The sequence below is a fragment of the Eleutherodactylus coqui genome, chromosome 10, assembly GCF_035609145.1.
Source record: "Eleutherodactylus coqui strain aEleCoq1 chromosome 10, aEleCoq1.hap1, whole genome shotgun sequence".
In the NCBI taxonomy this organism is placed as follows: domain Eukaryota; kingdom Metazoa; phylum Chordata; class Amphibia; order Anura; family Eleutherodactylidae; genus Eleutherodactylus; species Eleutherodactylus coqui.
The window spans coordinates 35337690-35356289 of NC_089846.1; the positions used below are offsets into that span (position 1 = coordinate 35337690).

General features: G+C 42.1%; 1 protein-coding gene across 4 annotated transcripts in view; it reads left to right on the forward strand.

The window, feature by feature from the left end:
• Positions 1-18600, forward strand: part of DENND1A (DENN domain containing 1A) — a 674161-nt gene that overhangs the window by 114355 nt on the left and 541206 nt on the right. For all 4 annotated transcript variants that reach the window (XM_066580802.1, XM_066580803.1, XM_066580804.1 and 1 more), the window contains exon 3: positions 1681-1724. In XM_066580802.1, the coding sequence (XP_066436899.1) occupies positions 1681-1724 (44 nt within the window). The remainder of the gene's footprint in view (positions 1-1680; positions 1725-18600) is intronic.

Here is an 18600-nt window from a genome sequence, read left to right on the forward strand (position 1 = left end):
TTTAAAGGGGTTTTGTCATTTAAAAAAACAATTATCTAAAGTTACCTATCCCATCCCTGTTAGTCTGCTTATCACATCTTCTCCTGGTTGAGCTTCTCCAGTGCCCCAGGTCAGCTTACTGCAGGCTGGGCTCAGCTTGTTATGAGGGCTGCTTATCACAAACTCCTTCCGGCTGGGTCAGTGAAGGTCACATCCCTGTGCTGTAGCTGCACTGCCTAGTAAGGAATTGTAATCTATTTCATGAGTCACTGCCTCCCGTTGCCTCTCCATAGACTTCTATGGGCAGCATGAAGCATCCCCCCATCTTCTACTTCTTGTTATCCATTAGTAGAGATAGACTTCACTTGTCAACAAGATTGGTCAGCAAATTCGAAGAAGTAAGACTCCTAGAGGCCGGCACTTTAGAGGGATTTTCCAGCACTTAAAAATTTCAATTTAATTAAGTAACAAAAATGCTAATTGCTTTCTGCTTCTTTTACACAGAAAGATCCAGAACGAGAATGGTTTACACAAGTGAACAAGCTGGTGACGTCCTCGCCAGCTCTTTCACGCTCGTCCACTTCTTGTTCAGTGGTTCACTTTCCTATGAGGAAATGTTTAAACCCAATGAGAATCTCATTCGTCATTCAGTTGCATTTCAGACTGAAGGATTATTGTTCACTTTCGCTCGTTTGCACCACGATTTTTCTGAACTTTGATAAGCGTTCCGTCTAAACACAGCATTACTTATCACATGGGTATCATAGAAGCATAAGTCGTCTCAAACTGCAGTGACAATTTAAGGAACTTCCTCATTAAAACTGGAAGCCCTTCACCTTCTTTTCAGGATGGACTATATTAAGGAATGGAGTCAAATTTGATAGACAATGTCACTTAGTTTTGTTCTTCTAGCACGTAATGCTGATTAAGGTCTATATAACTGTAGCTTTTTCAGGTAAGCAATTAATTGCCTAACTGTAACCAATAAGAACCAGACATGCCGTATAAAAAGTATATCCTACTGCTATCCATTCCAGGCATTCTAAATTCTATTGACAAACGTTTGTCATACCGATGGCATTTTATGGAGGATGGAATCAAAGTAGCAGATTGTCAGGGCTGTTTTCTGTAAATTGAAGCTTAATATCTACAATGTCTCTTATTATTTTTTGCTGCTCTTCCATTTCTAAATCCATATACCTGAACATAAAGCGTGTGCATATAGTGAATGTTTATGCCACGACTGAACGCCTCTGTGTCTCATTTTAGAATCAAAGGACAGATAACAAGCTCGCTGCTTTTCCCACGTCCCCCGGTAGACCAAACGCAGCTTTTAGCTTTTACAAAGTGCTTCTGCTGGCCATTTGACAACAGTCAGCGTTCTTTAAAAATATAACACTTTTTTCCTTTTGGAAGTCAATTTAATACTGGTTAGTTGTAGTGTCAGGTAACAGTTTAGATTTAATGGGGCAGCAGAGCTTTTTTTCTAACTTTATTTTTGTTCCTCCTTTTTCATCTTTCGGGGGAGGCTAAAGGGAGAGTCTCCGAGAGAGTTCTTTGCTTTTCTCTACACAGACCCAGGCTGCCCTCGCAGGATCCCCTGCCAGGATTTCTATCATCTTCTGATCAAATATTAATGTATGATTCTCTGCTTGCTCACTAATCCAAAGCCAATTAATATTATCTGTCAATTATTTACAGATCCTGAGCTGCAGAGGATCTTCCCAGAAGACTTCAGTGACCAGGTTTGGAATGCGTAATTAATCCCCCCCCCCCCCCCCCCAACCCCCCTTTTTAACGTGACACCACATCTTCCATGTCTGATACTTATTTAATGTGCTGTTGCTGATGTCCTTTTAATAAATACAGGTGAAATCTTGATTGCTTGAGCAGAGAAGATTTACTTCTAAGTAAGATGTCACAGGTTATTTATTGGGGGATGCTTGTGTACGTCTTCATGTATTTGTGCCGGGTTGAAAAATGGATTTGAAGAGTAAAAAGGGAGGATGTTATATTATAGTAAATGTTTTCTTAGCTTTGTCTAAAGATAACAAAGTTTCTTTTAAATTCCGAAACTACTTTTATGTATTTTTTTAGGGATTTTACGCTATTATTTAAATCTTGACCACATCACGCTATTTGTATTCAGCTTATACAGCACGTACCATCTATATGGATTTTGATGGAACCGGACAGAACCCACTGATTTATAATGGGGTTTGTTTGGATTTTGTTCAGCATTTTACGGAACAAAATAGTATTCTGTTTGTTTTTTTTTGGGGGGGGGGGGGGTGTTACCGAAAAATTCAGTGACTGAAGTTCCTAATGGATGTGGAGAGGGCCCTTGTTATGGAAAATAAGGAACAGGCTTAAAATTGGCATAAAAAATGTATTCAATATTTTATTTAATTGCCATTTAAATGTACCGTATATACTCGAGTATTAGCCGACCCGAGTATAAGCCTAGCTATACTCGAGTATATACTAGGTAAAGAAAAAATGCAATACTCCCCTCCCAGCCGGCGTCTGTCTCCCCAGCGCGATGGTGTCCCAGTCGGTGCGGCAAGCTGCTTGAGAATTCTCCCTGCTGTCATCTCCCTACTCGGCTTTGAATTCCCCCGCCGTCAGCGCTGTGTAAGTAAGTGCTGTGATGGGATCAAGAGCCTGCCAATCACAGCCGTCGCTCGATAAACCAATCACAGCCATTCAGTGATGTCATCCACTGAATGGCTGTGAATGATCGAGCGCCGGCTGTGATTGGCTGGCGCTCGAACCAATCACAGCGCTTACCTACACAGCGCTGACGGCGGGGCAATTCAAAGCTGAGTAGGGAGATGACAGCAGGGAGAATTCTCAAGCAGCTTGCTGCACCGACGGGGACACCATCGCGCTGGGGAGACAGACGCCGGCTGGGAGGTGAGTATTGCATTTTTTTTAAACCTAGTATATACTCGAGTCTAAGTTTTTTACCAGTTTTTTGTGGTAAAACTTATTGACTCGGCTTATACTCGAGTATATATGGTACATTTAAATGGCAATTAAATAAAATATCACGCCGTGGACACAGATGCCGACTGGGAGGTGAGTATTGTGGTTTTTTTTTTTTTTTACCTCACTTGAGTATATAAGCAGAGGGGGGCTTTTTCAGCATAAAAAAATGTGCTGAAAAACTAGGTTTATTCTCGAGTATATATGGCATTTAGTCTACAGCCACCATGGCTGAGAGAAGGGGTAGGCCGAGTTTACAGCAGTCAATGGCCTTATTACATAGTTGACAAGGTTTAAAAATGAAACGGATCCATCAAATCCAATAATCTTAGTGTTGATTCAGAGGAATGCAAAAAAAACATAAAAAACAATCATTAAAATGACATGGATGTATGAATCCGCTGAATTCCATGGAGTACACAGGTGAATCCAGGTAGGACTTGATGCATGGAAGAAGACAGTGGGGCTTATTTAGCATACAAAATACAACGGTTTTCATGTGCAAATTACACCATAAAGCGGTTTTACATGCCTGCTCAACATTTATCATGTGTTTTTAGAAACTTTCTAACAGTTTTTCCGACCTGTCCGAAAAAGGGATGTAGCCTAGATTGCGCCAAAGTGCTGCAAGTGTGCACCATAATTTTGGAGCAATTTTTGGCATAAACTAAGTCAACTAATAGGTGGTCTGAACTCTGAGCTCCATTTGAAATAAAACTTCAGTCAGGGGGCAGGGCAATGTTGGCCTCTCCATGCCAAGATCATCTAGAGTGACCACTATCTCCTGGCTTGTATGTAGAGAGAGAGAGATGTCACTATTTAGATGATGCAGGCAGGTAGAGGCTGTCACAGTTCGTCTCTTGTGATTCAGACTTCTCTTTGGAATCAATCTTCAAAGTATGTCTATTCTTAAACTCTGCAGTGTTTCAGAATAAGACGTACATGGACACATGGTACATGCCTGTTCCGCAGTAATGTTTGCTGTGGTTCGGGCAGCATGAACTTGTTGACAGGTTCCCTTTTATCGCACCCTTCATGTTTTTGCCAGAGAAAGTCCTATCTCGCAACCTACTTGTCACCCAATGCAAGTGCAATTGCATATTTGCTGCCTTGAAGACATTGTTTGACGCCCAACTTTCCCATTCTTCTGATTGTCATACTTTCCTTGCTTTTTACGATTTTAGCATTCAAAAGTAAAAAAAAAAAAAAAAGCTAGGTGACAGCGCTAGTGCGAGCAATAATGATGGCCCGTCATATACAAAGAGGTGCGGTAGCTAAGAAATCGCTCAACAGAATTTTTAACAGCTCTGAGGCCTGCGTCATGCGTCCGGAAGCACGTTTGAGTTGAATATTACTCGAACAAGTGGAGGTTGTGTAGGAAAGAAAAACAAGATTTTAACTCTTCTCTATAAGGCATGGATCTTGAATACAATTCCCTTTTATAAATGACTCTACTAATGATGGAACTCCGAGTTTTATATAAGCTAAACATAAAGACTAAGTATGTGTCCAGCTAGCGTGCCGCATCTGTAGCCCCGCCCCTAAGATGGCGCTTTGCAGGACAAGAAGTGGACCTTTGAACTTCTATTCTTTTCTATATATATATATATATATATATATATATATATATATATATGTGTACTTGTAAGTGTTTTTTATACTATTTGGCTTGAGAAAGGTGCCACTGTTTGGGCACTGAAACGCGTTGCCTTTCATTAAACCGTTTTAACCGTCTACGAGGCATTCGTCCCGTTATTAACATTAGAGTCCTCATTTGAAGAAGGGGGAGTTTTGACATCATACCCCCTCCCACCAAGTAAGTGTTCACTTGATTTATAGCACAGAGTATATAGTGTGTATACACACCTTGCACAGTACCGTACCCGGTAGCGCAGGATCAAATTTTTCTTAACAATATATTGTTCTCTCCAGTTCTACACCGTGACTGTGATTACAACGCAGTTACCTCCAGTGATCACAGATGACGTCTTCTCTGATTGATTGACGTCCTTTTTTATTTGACTTCTCTATCTGGGCCCAGACTGCCATCACCAGCTACGATGCATTTCCCTTATCAGTTACTTTCCCATTCTAAAGAGTGCCCCTCTGTATCTTTAATTATACTGCTCCCTCTTAAATATACTGTCCCCTCTGTGTTCCCCCTTGGTTATAATGACCCTTGTGGCCCCTTTGGTTATAGTGACCCTTCTCCACTAACTTCTCCATTATCCAATCCCATGTAAACAACCACACTCTCCCTCCTCTCATCTCCTCCATCATACAGTCCCATGCAAAGAAAGATCAATCCACTTCCTTCATCCCCAACATAGTCGCATGTAAACACCACACTCTCCCTCCCATCATCTCCTCTTACAGTCCCATGTAAAAAAAACTCAACTCCACTTACCTTCAGTCGACCCCCTCCGCATACCCCTCCCACAAACAATCCAATGTAAAACATCTCTCCCCCTTATTTCAGAAGAGCCAATGTAAAATCCCGCCTCCTTTCACCAGTCCACACGGATGAGCTCTGTGCTGCCTCCTGCATAGCTCTGTTCTTTCCCAGCCCGGCTCCTGTTCTAAAGAGAGTCCATAGCTGCGGGAGAAGTGAAGCTGCACTACAGCATCGGGTCCTGTCAGTGTGATCACACTGAAAGGAGTTAGCGGAGAGAGGAAGGGGAACTGGCAGTAGCTTTCTCCTGGTCCAGACAGCTGGGAACGGACAGCTGACAACCGAGGTCCAGAATTCGTACCCCAGTCCGCCTGTTTAGTACCTCTGAGCTATAGAATTCATGGACAGACCGAATGCCCTTTGTAGTTGGCTATTTGTTCTTAGTAATTGAGAGGGTCTCTAGCAGGGGGACTTTTCTATAAAGGTTCATAAGCAATAAATGTGCATATGGATAGGAGTTGCCGTGAGATAATTCTATTTTATTTACAGAAAAGTAGAAACACCTCATTTCTTATGTTGAATATATTTTATCTCTAAGGCCGGCTGCACACGGCCGTGACGGGCCCGTCACAGCGCCCCCCTGAGACCCCCAAACTTACCTGCGGATCCAGCGTCCTCGCTACCGCGTGACGCGTCATGTGATACACCGGCAACGTCACATGACATGCCCACCGCATCACATGACATGGCCGGCCGTGTCATATGACGCGACGGCGGTAGGCGGGGAAGCGTTTTCATGCTATCTTCCGCTGTGCTACAGCGGAAGATAGCGTGAACGGACGGCTTCCATTGACTGCAATAGAAGCCGTCTGTGCGTACACCCGCGGCAAATAGAGCATGCCGCGGGTGAGGACGGGAGATTTTACGGTGCGGAATTCCGCGGTGGCATTTCGCACCGTGAGCCCTGAGCTATTAGGTTCAATAGAACCTAATAGCTGTGGGCAACGCAGCGGATTTTCGCCGCGAATTACGCGGCGGAAATCCGTTCGTGGGAAGGAGGCCTAAAGTGTTTACTATTTTAGAAAGATGTCTCCGAAGAGAAGACATCGTCTGTGGGGGAGTTGAAAACCCAATCTTCATTCAAGGGGTTTTCCTGTGACTTAAAATTGCTTCACAACCACTCTGTACTTGCTGCTGATCCGGACATGTGACTGCTTCAGCCAATCACTGGCAATTGAAAGTCATTGCTATGGCCAGTGATTGGCTGCAGCAGTCACATGCCCCGGTCAGCAGCAACCAAGAAGGACAAAGTGGTTGTTAAGCAATTTTAAGTAGTGGGAAAACTCTTTTAATTAATAAGCCGTTCTAAACTTCTCTGTGCTGTTGTGTTTTTTGTGGAATAAGCCTCGGTTGGGTCTGCTGTCACTTTTATACATGCTAACTGACTAAAGATCGAAATGAGACCTTCATGTAATGAAAAGGCCTAGTAAGCGTCGCTAGTGATGAGGGGATTATCAAATTATTAGAATGCGTTTAAAAACAGTGTTTTAACAATGTTAAAATCTTACAGTAAATTCCATTAGACGGTAACTTCTTCTTGTGTTAATGTACATTCAGAGTCTCCCCTTGATGCACACATCTTCCTTTTCTTATTATGAAACTCTCCTGTGGAGGAAAAAGTGTTATAAAATTTAAATTGATTATTCCAGGTTCACAGGCAAAATTATCTTACTTTCAGAATCATTCATACATCCCTTCTGTCCTGTGCCTTTTAATGAGTGGGATACTTAAATATATGATTACAGTGTAATAAAAAAAATGAAGTTCAGACTATATTTGGTCAGATAAGGTGGAAAAACACTCTCTTAAAGGGCCACTCCAGAGAAAACACATTTTTCTTTTGCTGCACTGCTCACGTGATTGCCTGTAACACTTTGGCCATGTATATTTGTCTTTTGTCTCCTGTCTAATACTTATCAGGCACCATTTTTATGTTTTAATTTCTTCTTGCTTTCTCTTCCTCTATGCTCTGCTAGCATTCCCATGATGCATCAGTACAGCATCACATGACAAGCTAGAGCCAGTACCATCTCTGCCTGCTAAGAGGACATTGTGATTATTATGACTTTTTTATATCCCTCTAAATAAATAAACTAATGATCATAAGTCTGCAGTCAGGAGGATGAACTGTCACCTTCATCGTTCATTATAACTGTGTGGCAGCCGACTCTAATCAGCGGGGGGGGGGGGGGGAGGGGGAGACGCAGCAGGCTCCATTTTAATGCGGATCACGCGTGGATGGGCCCCATTGATTTCTATGGATGTGGGAGATCCGCCGTGCATCCGCAAGGTTAAATGCAGTTAGAAAGGTGGGGAAAGGGCTGAGAGGTGGGATTGTGTTTTTTTTCACGTGCGGAATATCCGCAGTGCATCCGCGTACATCTGCTCGTTAAAAATCCGCGATCTCCCACAAGCCAAAAAAATATAATTTAAAGATCATCCACAGTACATCCGCTGGTGAAAGGAACCAGATAGTGTAAAAGAACGAAAAAGTTGGAAAGAAGCAAAGATTTGCGGCTGTATAGACAAAACAGATCACACAATTAGAATACAAGAATGTAAAACATTAGTCTTGTCCAGCTCAGAAAAGATGCCTTAGAGGGTATCTGATTAATATGCAGAAACACATCCAGGGTCAATTTAAAGATATGCATTATAAACTATTAATTCCAAGAACTGTATGAGACGCTAGGGGGGCATCCACTACTGCACTGGAGATTTTTTTTTTCTTTTTAATACATTTTTCATTAGCTAAAACTAGATACATAGTTTTTCTAATCTGTTTTTAATTTTCAGTTTTTTTCTTTTTTTTTACGTTATGTAATTATGGATACAGCGATCTTACCTGATCTTCTGCTATTCCTTGTAAACAGCAGCTTTACAGCAGCCACATGGACATTTAAAAACCGTTGTCTGGAGATGACTCGTTGATTTCTATGGGAACAATTTCTGGGTCTGTTCTGACCTGCGCAGGGAGTGGAGGAGGTAGGCTGTGGGACTAGTGCAGTGCTTCTCAAACTGATAGGTTCAGCTTGAGAGATAAATTTAATATATCCTGTGCAGGTCTTTCTTTACTTATGCTAATTTCTGGTTGAGCAACCTGACCATATGTGGACATGATGAGGTTGTATTTTTTTTTTTTAACCTCTTGGTGACATATCGTACAGCAGATGTTCGCGGGGATTGTATGGAGTGGGCTGGGAAACTGAGCATGCTCTATACATGGCAGGTGTTGACTGTCTTAATCAGAGATTACTTTGCATGCAGCTATTAACCATTTAAGTCAATTATGACAGCAACATTAAAATGTTCCAATGATCATTTAAATGTCCCTGATAATTCTGACAGCAGCATGTAAATGTTCTGATGGTCATTTAACTCTTTCCAATCCACTGTCTGACATCTAAAGACATTCTGATTGAAGGCTGTACAGCTCCGATGTCTGAAGACGTCCGACAGGGTATTCTTACTGTAGATTACTGGCCGCTCCGTTGTTGGGGGCCTCTCCAGCATATCTCATACCGCAGTACTGGCTCTAGCCAGCAGATTGCGCCATTGTATAATGGCAGTAAGAGAAAGCTCCCTAGTAAACCCTGAATCCAAAATTGGATTGCAAAGGGTTAAATGACTCTAACAGCTCCTCATGTTAAGTTTGCAGTATGCGGTTCAGGTCTCATGGCAGCGTGCAACCTTGTAAAGCCACCACAGCTGCCATGTATTTCTGCCTATGTCTTATTCTTATTAGAATGCTTGCAGGGGACTAAAAAGAAAGTAAAAATAAATCAAATAATATTTTTTGTAATAATTATAAGAACTTTAAGTATTAAAAGTTGAAAAAACACAATTTCACCGTAAATAGAATTTAAAAAAACCTAAATGTAAATATAAACCTGTAAGGTATTGTTGCATCTACAAAAGTCCACTCTATTAAAATGATGTATTTATCTCACATACTGAACACTATCAGAAAAAAATTAAACTGTGCCAGAATTGCACTTTCTTTGGTAACTCCATCTCTAGAAAAAGTATAATAAACAGTAAAAAGAAATAAAAAATAGCCTCAACAGTGCGGCCTTGTCCGAAGAGTAAAGTTGTTTTATTTAAAAAAAACATATGTTTTAAAAGTGATACAACAAAAAGAAATTTAGTATCGTCACCATCGTGCCGACCCACAGAATAAAGTTTTTGTATCATTTCGGAGGCAGTGTGTATACCATCAAAAGACCACCAGCCACCCCCCCCCCCCATAGCCCCCCAATTGTACAATTGTATTCCGTTTTCCATTTCATTTAAAATTTTTATGCTTTCAGTACAGTAAATGATACCATTAAAAGAAATACAGCTCAGCTTACAAAAAAACAAGGCCTCAGAAACAGCAGGAGCAATAACATACTTGTGTTTAAGTAGGGAAAAGAAGAAAAATGAAACCATAAAAAAAGCTATGCCCTCAAGGAGTTAATGGTATCCTTTTATCTATTGTGACAACTTGTAGGATTTCAGTTTAGTGTGATTGCCATCGTCCTGGGTAAGATGGTTGACATTCATAGGAATTATCTCCCAACATCATGGATTCTAGTTAAAACTGGTCTTTGGCAGCTTCTATTGCAAAAACGACGTCCCTACTACCCTTTGCGAATACACCCTTAAAGGGTTTGTCCAGTGTAAGGTTGCTACTATACGAGCGCTAGCTGCTATCACTGGGGTTCACGCTGTACCAACATTTGCTGGGCTGAACCTGCAAGCGCAGGTACAGCCCAGCAATTGGTTCCATTAGACGAGCATTAAAGACGCTTGTGTAATGGCAAGCTTGGAAAAAGGTGTTTCTCCCAAAGACCATATCACACCTCTTCACAGGCTATTCTATATTGTAGCTCCGCCTCATTCTTTGCAACGGAGGTGCAATAACCTCACACAACCCATGGACCAATGTGATGCTGTTTCTGGACTAAAACAGTCTTTCGGACCCTTGACAAACCCTGTAAGCCATAGACTGGTGACTTCTGAACAGCACAACCTATCTAGTTCCTCCCATAAATGCCGTCACTTGTTGTATACGGCTGTGCATCATTACTTCATTTAGTGATTAGGCTCTCATCACTTTTATCTACCTTCTGTGGCTGACGACTGACTTAGTAATTGAATGTCTGGCTCTTCATAGTGCACAAGTTGCTAGTTTTTACAGTTAACATATCTGTTTAATTAGACTTAATTAATAATTATAAGCAAGGTAAAATCTAACCGTACCCTGTATGCACCTCCCAGACACCCCACCATCCTTTCCGTATCTTGAACTATCCTAAATAAATGCTAACATATTGGCATCTACACGTCCACATAAATTATACAAGGTTCTAATGGACAATTAGATGTTCATTTGATGCTTTACTGCAGTTGATATGTTGTTTGGGAATCAACTGGTTCTATATAGGAGGTTTTTCAGTATGCGGAATAGGTCCAATACTTTACATGCAGTCGAATTGAAATTTGTCTCTTAGTTGCTAAGTGAACGTTCATGAGTTCTCGTAACCCAATGTGCCATTGTCACTACACTGTAAATTGTTTTTCTTCAATCATTGAAATTGCACAGTTATAACCCTAGGATTACATCTCCTAGATATCTAGTAATCTAAAGATGCTAATTAACAAAACAGGTGTATGGTATACTATGGTCAGAAGGGGTCTAGGTTTCTCCTTAGGGAGGGCACCTAGTAGGTGTGAAGAGGTCTATAAGGCCATGCATGCTCTTTTGGGGAATGTATGCAAGTGGAAAGATGGAAGAATGCACCACATATTAGAAGGCCGCATTCCTGCAAGTCAATGTCAGACCTTTTAACCGACCTTATAAGAATGACTGGGAATCTAAGCCAAAGCAGTAGGTTGCTGGCTGAGACGCTTTTGACTTGGGTCAGACGGAATAAAGTTTCTCCTTATTTTCCGAGTCGTTATTACAAGGCCAGTTAAAAGGTCTGACATTGACTTGCAGGAATGCTGCCTTCTAATAGGTGTACCATTTTCTCATTTGCATACATTTCTCAGAGCAGCATACATGGCCTTTATAAGTCTCCTCACACCTACTAGATGTTCTCTCCAAGGAGAAACTTACCCTTTCAGAGCAACATCATTGGTCTCTCACCCAGCCAAGCCAGTAACCTACTGACACCGAGGAGGGGCAGAAACCCCAAAACAGTGTGTCTGTACATGGTTAACTTTTCCTTCTGGAAAAGACTCCGGCTTTAGTCTTCTATTCCCAGACATTGTCAGACCTCTGCTTATTGGAGTATTTGTAAGATGTCCCAGTATTAATGGTAAACTAGTGGGAGTTTTCATGATCAAACCTGACTGGCACTTCTAATTTCCATCGATGGTTTCTTGGTTCATTTCTCTATATTGTTTGACCTATTTTTCCTGTAAGATGTCTCAGAATGTGGCGCTTAGGAGAAGGCAGCTGCCACTTTGACATGTGGCGCTCCAGCCGCACAGTTCATTCTTTGTGGGTCCATTCAATCAGTACAGTTTGAGCCACTATTTTATTTTAAGAGATCTGATGGCTATCTTAAAGGGTTGTTCCCATTAAACATGGCCACAATGGGAACACAGCTGTATGGGAGGTACCTGGGAGAACAAAAACGGACAGACGTGACTGGGCTATGCTGTGTCCAAAGCTCCCATAGAAATAAATGAGCGTTGTAGAAATGGCATAGCCCAGCAAGCTACACTGTTTCCATAGCAGCAGAAGAAGAAACATAGCTAGCTGTTGCTACTTAGTGTCTGTAATTCCTGTTCACTGCTGTGGGGCTTCCGGACACAATGTAGCGCAGCTCGCTCCGGTGTTTCTCTTATTCCTGCATACAGCCTGGCTGAGGACAGTGGGGTGCGGGTCACAGAGGATGGTCCCGCACTTCGCAAAACTTACTGGCGTATCCTGTGGCCATACAATTTGAGTTGGGAAAACCTCTTCTCCTTTTAAAATTAATTTTCACCTAGAATGGCCATATACTAGGAAGGTAGAATTAAGCAGCCAAAGTTTGAAAATTCTGTTGGTTTTACTTGCAGAGAAAATAAATGAGCTTTGTTTTGTGGCCATTTTTGTAAAATTGGTTGCCACCTCTGAATTAGCTTCTCAGCATACTGCCAAGAATCAAAAGCAAAGTTGGCATCCTTCATGGCTGCAAAAATATCTGTAAAAAGAAAGCTAATTACCAAACTTGGCTTGTGCTCTAACCTTTTGGTTTACTAGAATAATGCTATTTTTATATTTTGGGTTGGAAATCCTCTAATATAATTGGTCTGTCCTGGTAAGAAGAACTTTTTTTTTTTATTTTTTTTTTTTTATGGAGACGTTGCAAGTGGCAGGCGTGAGTTTTGTCTGATATAGAGGTAAATAAAATCTTTGACTTGCCGGTGTTTTTAAGCCTTTCTAACACCTAAAGCCATAAAGCTGGTTACTGCCTGGTCTGCCTGTCAGTTTGGAATAATATGTGATCCTGCTGGTTTCTAATGCACAGAAAGCAGTCCTACTCACTACTGTTGTTTCTTTTTATCGCTTGCAGGCGTAGGGGGTGCCCTAGGTATGAAACAAGACCAAATCTAAAAAGGGACATATACAAAAGGATGGAAGCGAAAGTTTGAATGCTTGTGTTTCTGGCCAGTGTCGCTGTGTCTGTGTACTGCGGCTGGTCGCTGTTTTATTCCATGCATCCTTTTGTACCTTACAGTAAAAGAATCTGTCACAAATTATTGTGGCTTAGAGCTTTAGAAACAGAGAGCGAGAGAAAAAGAGAGAGCACAGATTGACATCTGCGACTAGATAATAATGGGCAGCCGTTCCTGCTCCCCTCCAGCCACAAAGCCAGCGTCGTCTTCCTGAAGGAACAAGGAGTAAGAAGAAAGAAGAGTGATGAAAGAGAGATACAAATCCACGGAGCCTCAGACGTGTTACTGTTGGGCCAGTTGTCTGCGTGCTACCATAATCCATTTTGATCTTCCCTGTCTTAATTGTCTGCTAAAGACAAACGGCCAACGAAACTTTGTCAGCTTCATCTCATCTTCCGAAGCGGAAAAAAAATTGTAATTATATATATTTGAGCGGCCTCTGCAGGAAAAAAAAAACAGCTTCTTTTTTTTTTTTTTTTAGGGGGTAGCCAGGCAGAGCATTTATTAAAATATGTCTCCCTCATTATTTCAGCCCTCTCAGCTCCAACTGATCTCAGCGTTTCATGAAATATGTAATCTGAAATGTAAATAAGGGAATAGGATGCAAAAAGTAATGCAGTAATGAGCAAGCCAGTGTAGGGTAGGAACTTGAATAGAGGACAAAGTTCTAGAGCTCCTTCACCTAATTTATACCTTTTTTGGTGATGGACAACAATTTATGATTTAGGTACTTACCTGGATGTGATTCAAGGAGATGTAAGGAATAGAGTAATACATGGGTTTTGTCTATCATTACATACGTAGTAATCCCCGGGTATCTGATGACTGCTACTAATGGCAACCATTATATGTATTTAGGGCTTCTCACTCAACTTTTTCTAGACTTTGAACATCATGTAAATTTCCATTGTCGTTCAGTGTTATTCCATACTATGCTGATACTACTAGTCTACATATCAAAAGTAGACTTAACAGTCCCATAGCTCAGACATTCTACCCGTGAATTGTAAAGTTTGGGATGAACATTACTTTGGTATTTGTCAAACTTTATTTTATATCAACTGATTAAATGCTAATTGTTCCATCTCATTAAGTGACACCATATCACTAGGATATGCCATTACTTTGATCGCTTGGGGGTCCAACCTTTGGGACCCCAGCCAATCCTGAAAAGGAAGGGAAGATAGCACAGTGTCCCATTGCCTATTCATCCCCTACATGGTGGCTCCCAAAGAACCCGTTGTGCAGGGAACTGCAGCCCAGCCGCATTCAAGAAAATGAGTGTGTCTGCCATTCTCTGCATAGCTAGGTGGCCAGGGGCTCTTGTGTAGGGAGACGCATCATTACAACAACAATCGGACCAGAGGTCGGACTGCCATGATCATAACGTGATGGCATACACTACTGATATGCTATTATTTTCTGAAATGTGGAAAATACTTTTAACACATTATTGTTTGCCAATATGGAGGTCACTAATGGGCTTTAACTCTATGTACATCTTTAGAGCTTTGCAGGCTTATCCAGGACTCTGCTGTATATTGATAGCTGGGTTCCTGCTCTAACTATTGGATGTGGAGAAACTTGTGATCCCGGCTGTTTAAACCTTTAGATGTTGCTATCAATAGCTCCCTTCAGCACTTCTCAATGTGATCGCAGTGTGCTAATGAGCTCCCATGGCAGCTAGAGGCCTGACAAAGGCCTTCATATCTTCCAGGTAACATAGCCTATTAGACCCTATCAGAGACTGCTGTCATAGGCTTAGTGCACTGCACTACATAAGTAATGCAGTGTACTATGCTATAGCAATGGAACAATTGCATCTTCAAGTCCCCTTGAGAAAGTGAAAATTGTGTGTATAAAAAAAAAAAAAAGTAAGGTTTAATTTAAATTGAAAAATCACTTTCTAAGTGGAAAAAAATAATGACCCCAACAATGAAAATATTATGTTATTTATCCCTCATGGTAAACAACATATAAAGATAATTTTAAAAGTCCAGTGTCAGAATTGTTATTTTTTTGTCTATCTGGCGGCTCCCAAAAAATCTATAAAAAGCAATCTAAAAGTTGCATATGCCTCAAAATGGTACCAATAAAAACGACAACTCTTCCCGCAAAAAAGCAAGACCTCACATAGCTCTGTTGGCAGAAAAATAAAAACGTAATGGGCCTTGGAATGCGCCAATGCAAATTTAATGTTCTTTCTTTTAAAACCTAGTTTTTATTGTGCAAAAGTAGTAAAAAAAAAATATAAACTATATAATTTTGGAATTGCTCTAATCCTATTGCCCCATAGAATGGAATTAACATGTTGTTTATACTTCATGGAGAACACCATAAAAATTAAACAAACTTCCAAAATCAATGTTTTGCTTATCTCCCCTCCTAAAAAAAAATGCAATGAAAAGTGATCAAAAAGTCATCTGTACCCCAAATTGGTGCCAATGAAAACCACAGGTTGTCCTCCAAAAAATAAACCCTTATACAGATCTGTTGATTATTAGTTAAAAATGTTATGGCTCTTTTAACACGTGGACAAAGTAACTTTTTAAAAGTGTTTTTAGTATGAAAAAGTAGTAGTCCACAAAAAACTCGCTTAGTAAAGAGAATGACGTTATAGTGTTTTTATTGCATGGTAAATGCCATAAAAATGAAACCCAAAAAACAATGGTGGAATGTCTGGGGGTATCCATTCCCCCTCAAAAGAAAAAAGTTATACAATATACCGTATTAGATGTACCCCTAACCGGTGCCATTAAAAAATACAACTTGTCCCCCAAATAACAAGCCTTCATGCGTCTTTTGTATGTTGACTAGAGATGAGCGAACGTACTCGATAAGGGCGATTTCGCAATCGAGCACCGCGATTTTCGAGTACTTCACTACTCGGGTGAAAAGTACTCGGGTGCGCTGTGGGTGAGCGGGGGGTTGCAGCGGGGAGTGGGGGGAGAGAGAGAGGGCTCCCCCCTGTTCCCCGCTGCTACCCCCCACTCCCCTCTGCAACCCCCCGCCCACAGCGCCCCCGAGTACTTTTCACCCGAGTAGTGAAGTACTCGAAAATCGCGGTGCTCGATTGTGAAATCGCCCTTACCGAGTACGTTCGCTCATCTCTAATGTTGACGGAATAATTAAAAGTTACGGCTCTTGCAATGCAATGATGAAAAAACAAAGAAAATAGACTGGACACTCAGGGGTTAACAGTCCTCCAGCTCTGAAATTTATATTCTGGATGAACATGTCTTGTAAAACTTTTAAACTTAACTGCATGAATGTAGGTATGCAAAAACCCAAGAAAGTAGGATTTCCTGTCTTGGTCATTTGTTAAGATTAGAGGAAAGTTGTTCCTTGTTGCTACTATTACTATTGCTAAGATTTTCGAAGCGCTATGCCATGTTTGACTCCTTATAGAAGGAGCTTGCACTCGTCTGTTCCTCTTCATATCTCATTGAGTAATACAAAATATATAAAAAGCAACCCCCCCCCCCTCCAAACTCTTCCCTGTGTAACAGTAATATGTGTCCAGATTCCTTAAAGGAGATGTCCCGAGGCAGCAAGTGGGTCTATACACTTCTGTATGGCCATAATAATGCACTTTGTAATGTACATTGTGCATTAATTATGAGCCATACAGAAGTTATAAAAAGTTTTATACTTACCTGCTCCGTTGCTGGCGTCCTCGTCTCCATGGTGCCGACTAATTTTCGCCCTCCGATGGCCAAATTAGCCGCGCTTGCGCAGTCCGGGTCTTCTCCTCTTCTCTATGGGGCTCCGTGTAGCTCCGTGTAGCTCCGCCCCGTCACGTGCCGATTCCAGCCAATCAGGAGGCTGGAATCGGCAATGGACCGCACAGAAGCCCTGCGGTCCATGAAGACAGAGGATCCCGGCGGCCATCTTCAGCAGGTGAGTATGAAGACGCCGGACCGCCGGGATTCAGGTAAGCGCTGTGCGGGTGGTTTTTTTAACCCCTGCATCGGGGTTGTCTCGCGCCGAACGGGGGGGGGGGGGTTTAAAAAAAAAAAAACCCGTTTCGGCGCGGGACATCTCCTTTAATAAGTAATCCTGTTGTGCTCACTGTCAGCGAAGCTTTGCTGGATTATGTTCACCACATTAACTGGCATCAGATGGTATCACTGAATCCCCACACTTTTTTGTGAAGTCCAGTGGCTCAAATTGCTATACAGTACCAGGGCTGGTGTGGGCATTGACAAGCATCTTCAGCAGTTTTAGGCCGCCTGCATACAGGCAGGTCGGAACCCCCACGTGAGATTCCTGCAGCGGAGTTCAACCCTGTGCCCGGCCAGCTTACCTGTCCGGCGTCTTTTCCTCTGCTGTGAATGTGCCAGCCAGAGCAATTGAGAGGACGCTACTCTGTCACTATGGTGATGACTTGGCTTCTACGGCCATTCTGCAATGATGATTGCTGAATGGCCGCGGGACGGACAGCTTCCATTGACTTCAATGGAAGCTGGCCATGCGTAGCTCGCACAAAATTGCAGCATGTGCAAGTGATTTCCGCTCATGGGCAGGAAATCGTGTTTTTTAATAGCATGCTATGGGCTGGATTTGCTGCAGAATCCGGGAGTGGAAACCCGCCCATGTGGTGTGATTAGATTAACGGTCTTGCCATCTAAGGTCCTAAAAGTGGTTGTACCCTTGACCTATGAAAAGGCTCTCAGAGGCTACTTGTGTAGAGTTTGTTGACCACTAGACATGTCTCTACAACGCAACTAAAGAGATATCGCCAAGTCAACAGAGTTGAGGGGGCACATTATTGGAATGCATGTAGCTGGATGGTCATATCGATAAATTGCCCACCACCTGGGCTCTTCTGTCTAGACTGTTAGGAGGTGTTGGGATCAGTGGATGCATTAGGGCACCCACACAAAGTGAAAAGGCTCAGGATGCCCTCGACAGACCACCAGTAGATGGGATCATCTGATCATCCGACAAGTATGAACAGCTCAAACTGTTTTGTTGTCCGCCATCTAGTTACAAGTTGCACCATTGTTACAAGCCTCTGTGTCTGTCAGAACCATTTTCTGACACTAGGCTGAAGGGCATTTGGTCTCACATCGCCCATTACGTGTTTTTACTTTTTGACTTGACCCACAGTTGCTTCTATTTGCATTGGTGGTATGAACAATGAAAAGGAACTTCTACAAAGTGCAACTAGGTTATCTTCAGTGATGAATCCATGTTTGGTTTGGGAACTGACAATGGTTGTGGTTGTGCCTGGAGACCTAGGGCTGAGCATCTCAACCCTGGCTTTGCTGTACAACGGCACTCTTCTCCTCACTACTGCTGTGACAGTCTGGGGGGGCCATCGAAGTTGACATTCAGTCACCCCTAGAAGTGGTACAAGGGACAACGACGGCTCAGCGATATGTTCAGGACATCCTGCAGTCACATGTGTTCCTCTTATGGTGGCTTCCGAGAGGCATTTTCCAGCAGGATAATGCTCTGCCGCACACAAGGGGTTCACAGGAATGTCCCCACAACATTGTCACACTTTTGTGGCCTGCCAGGTC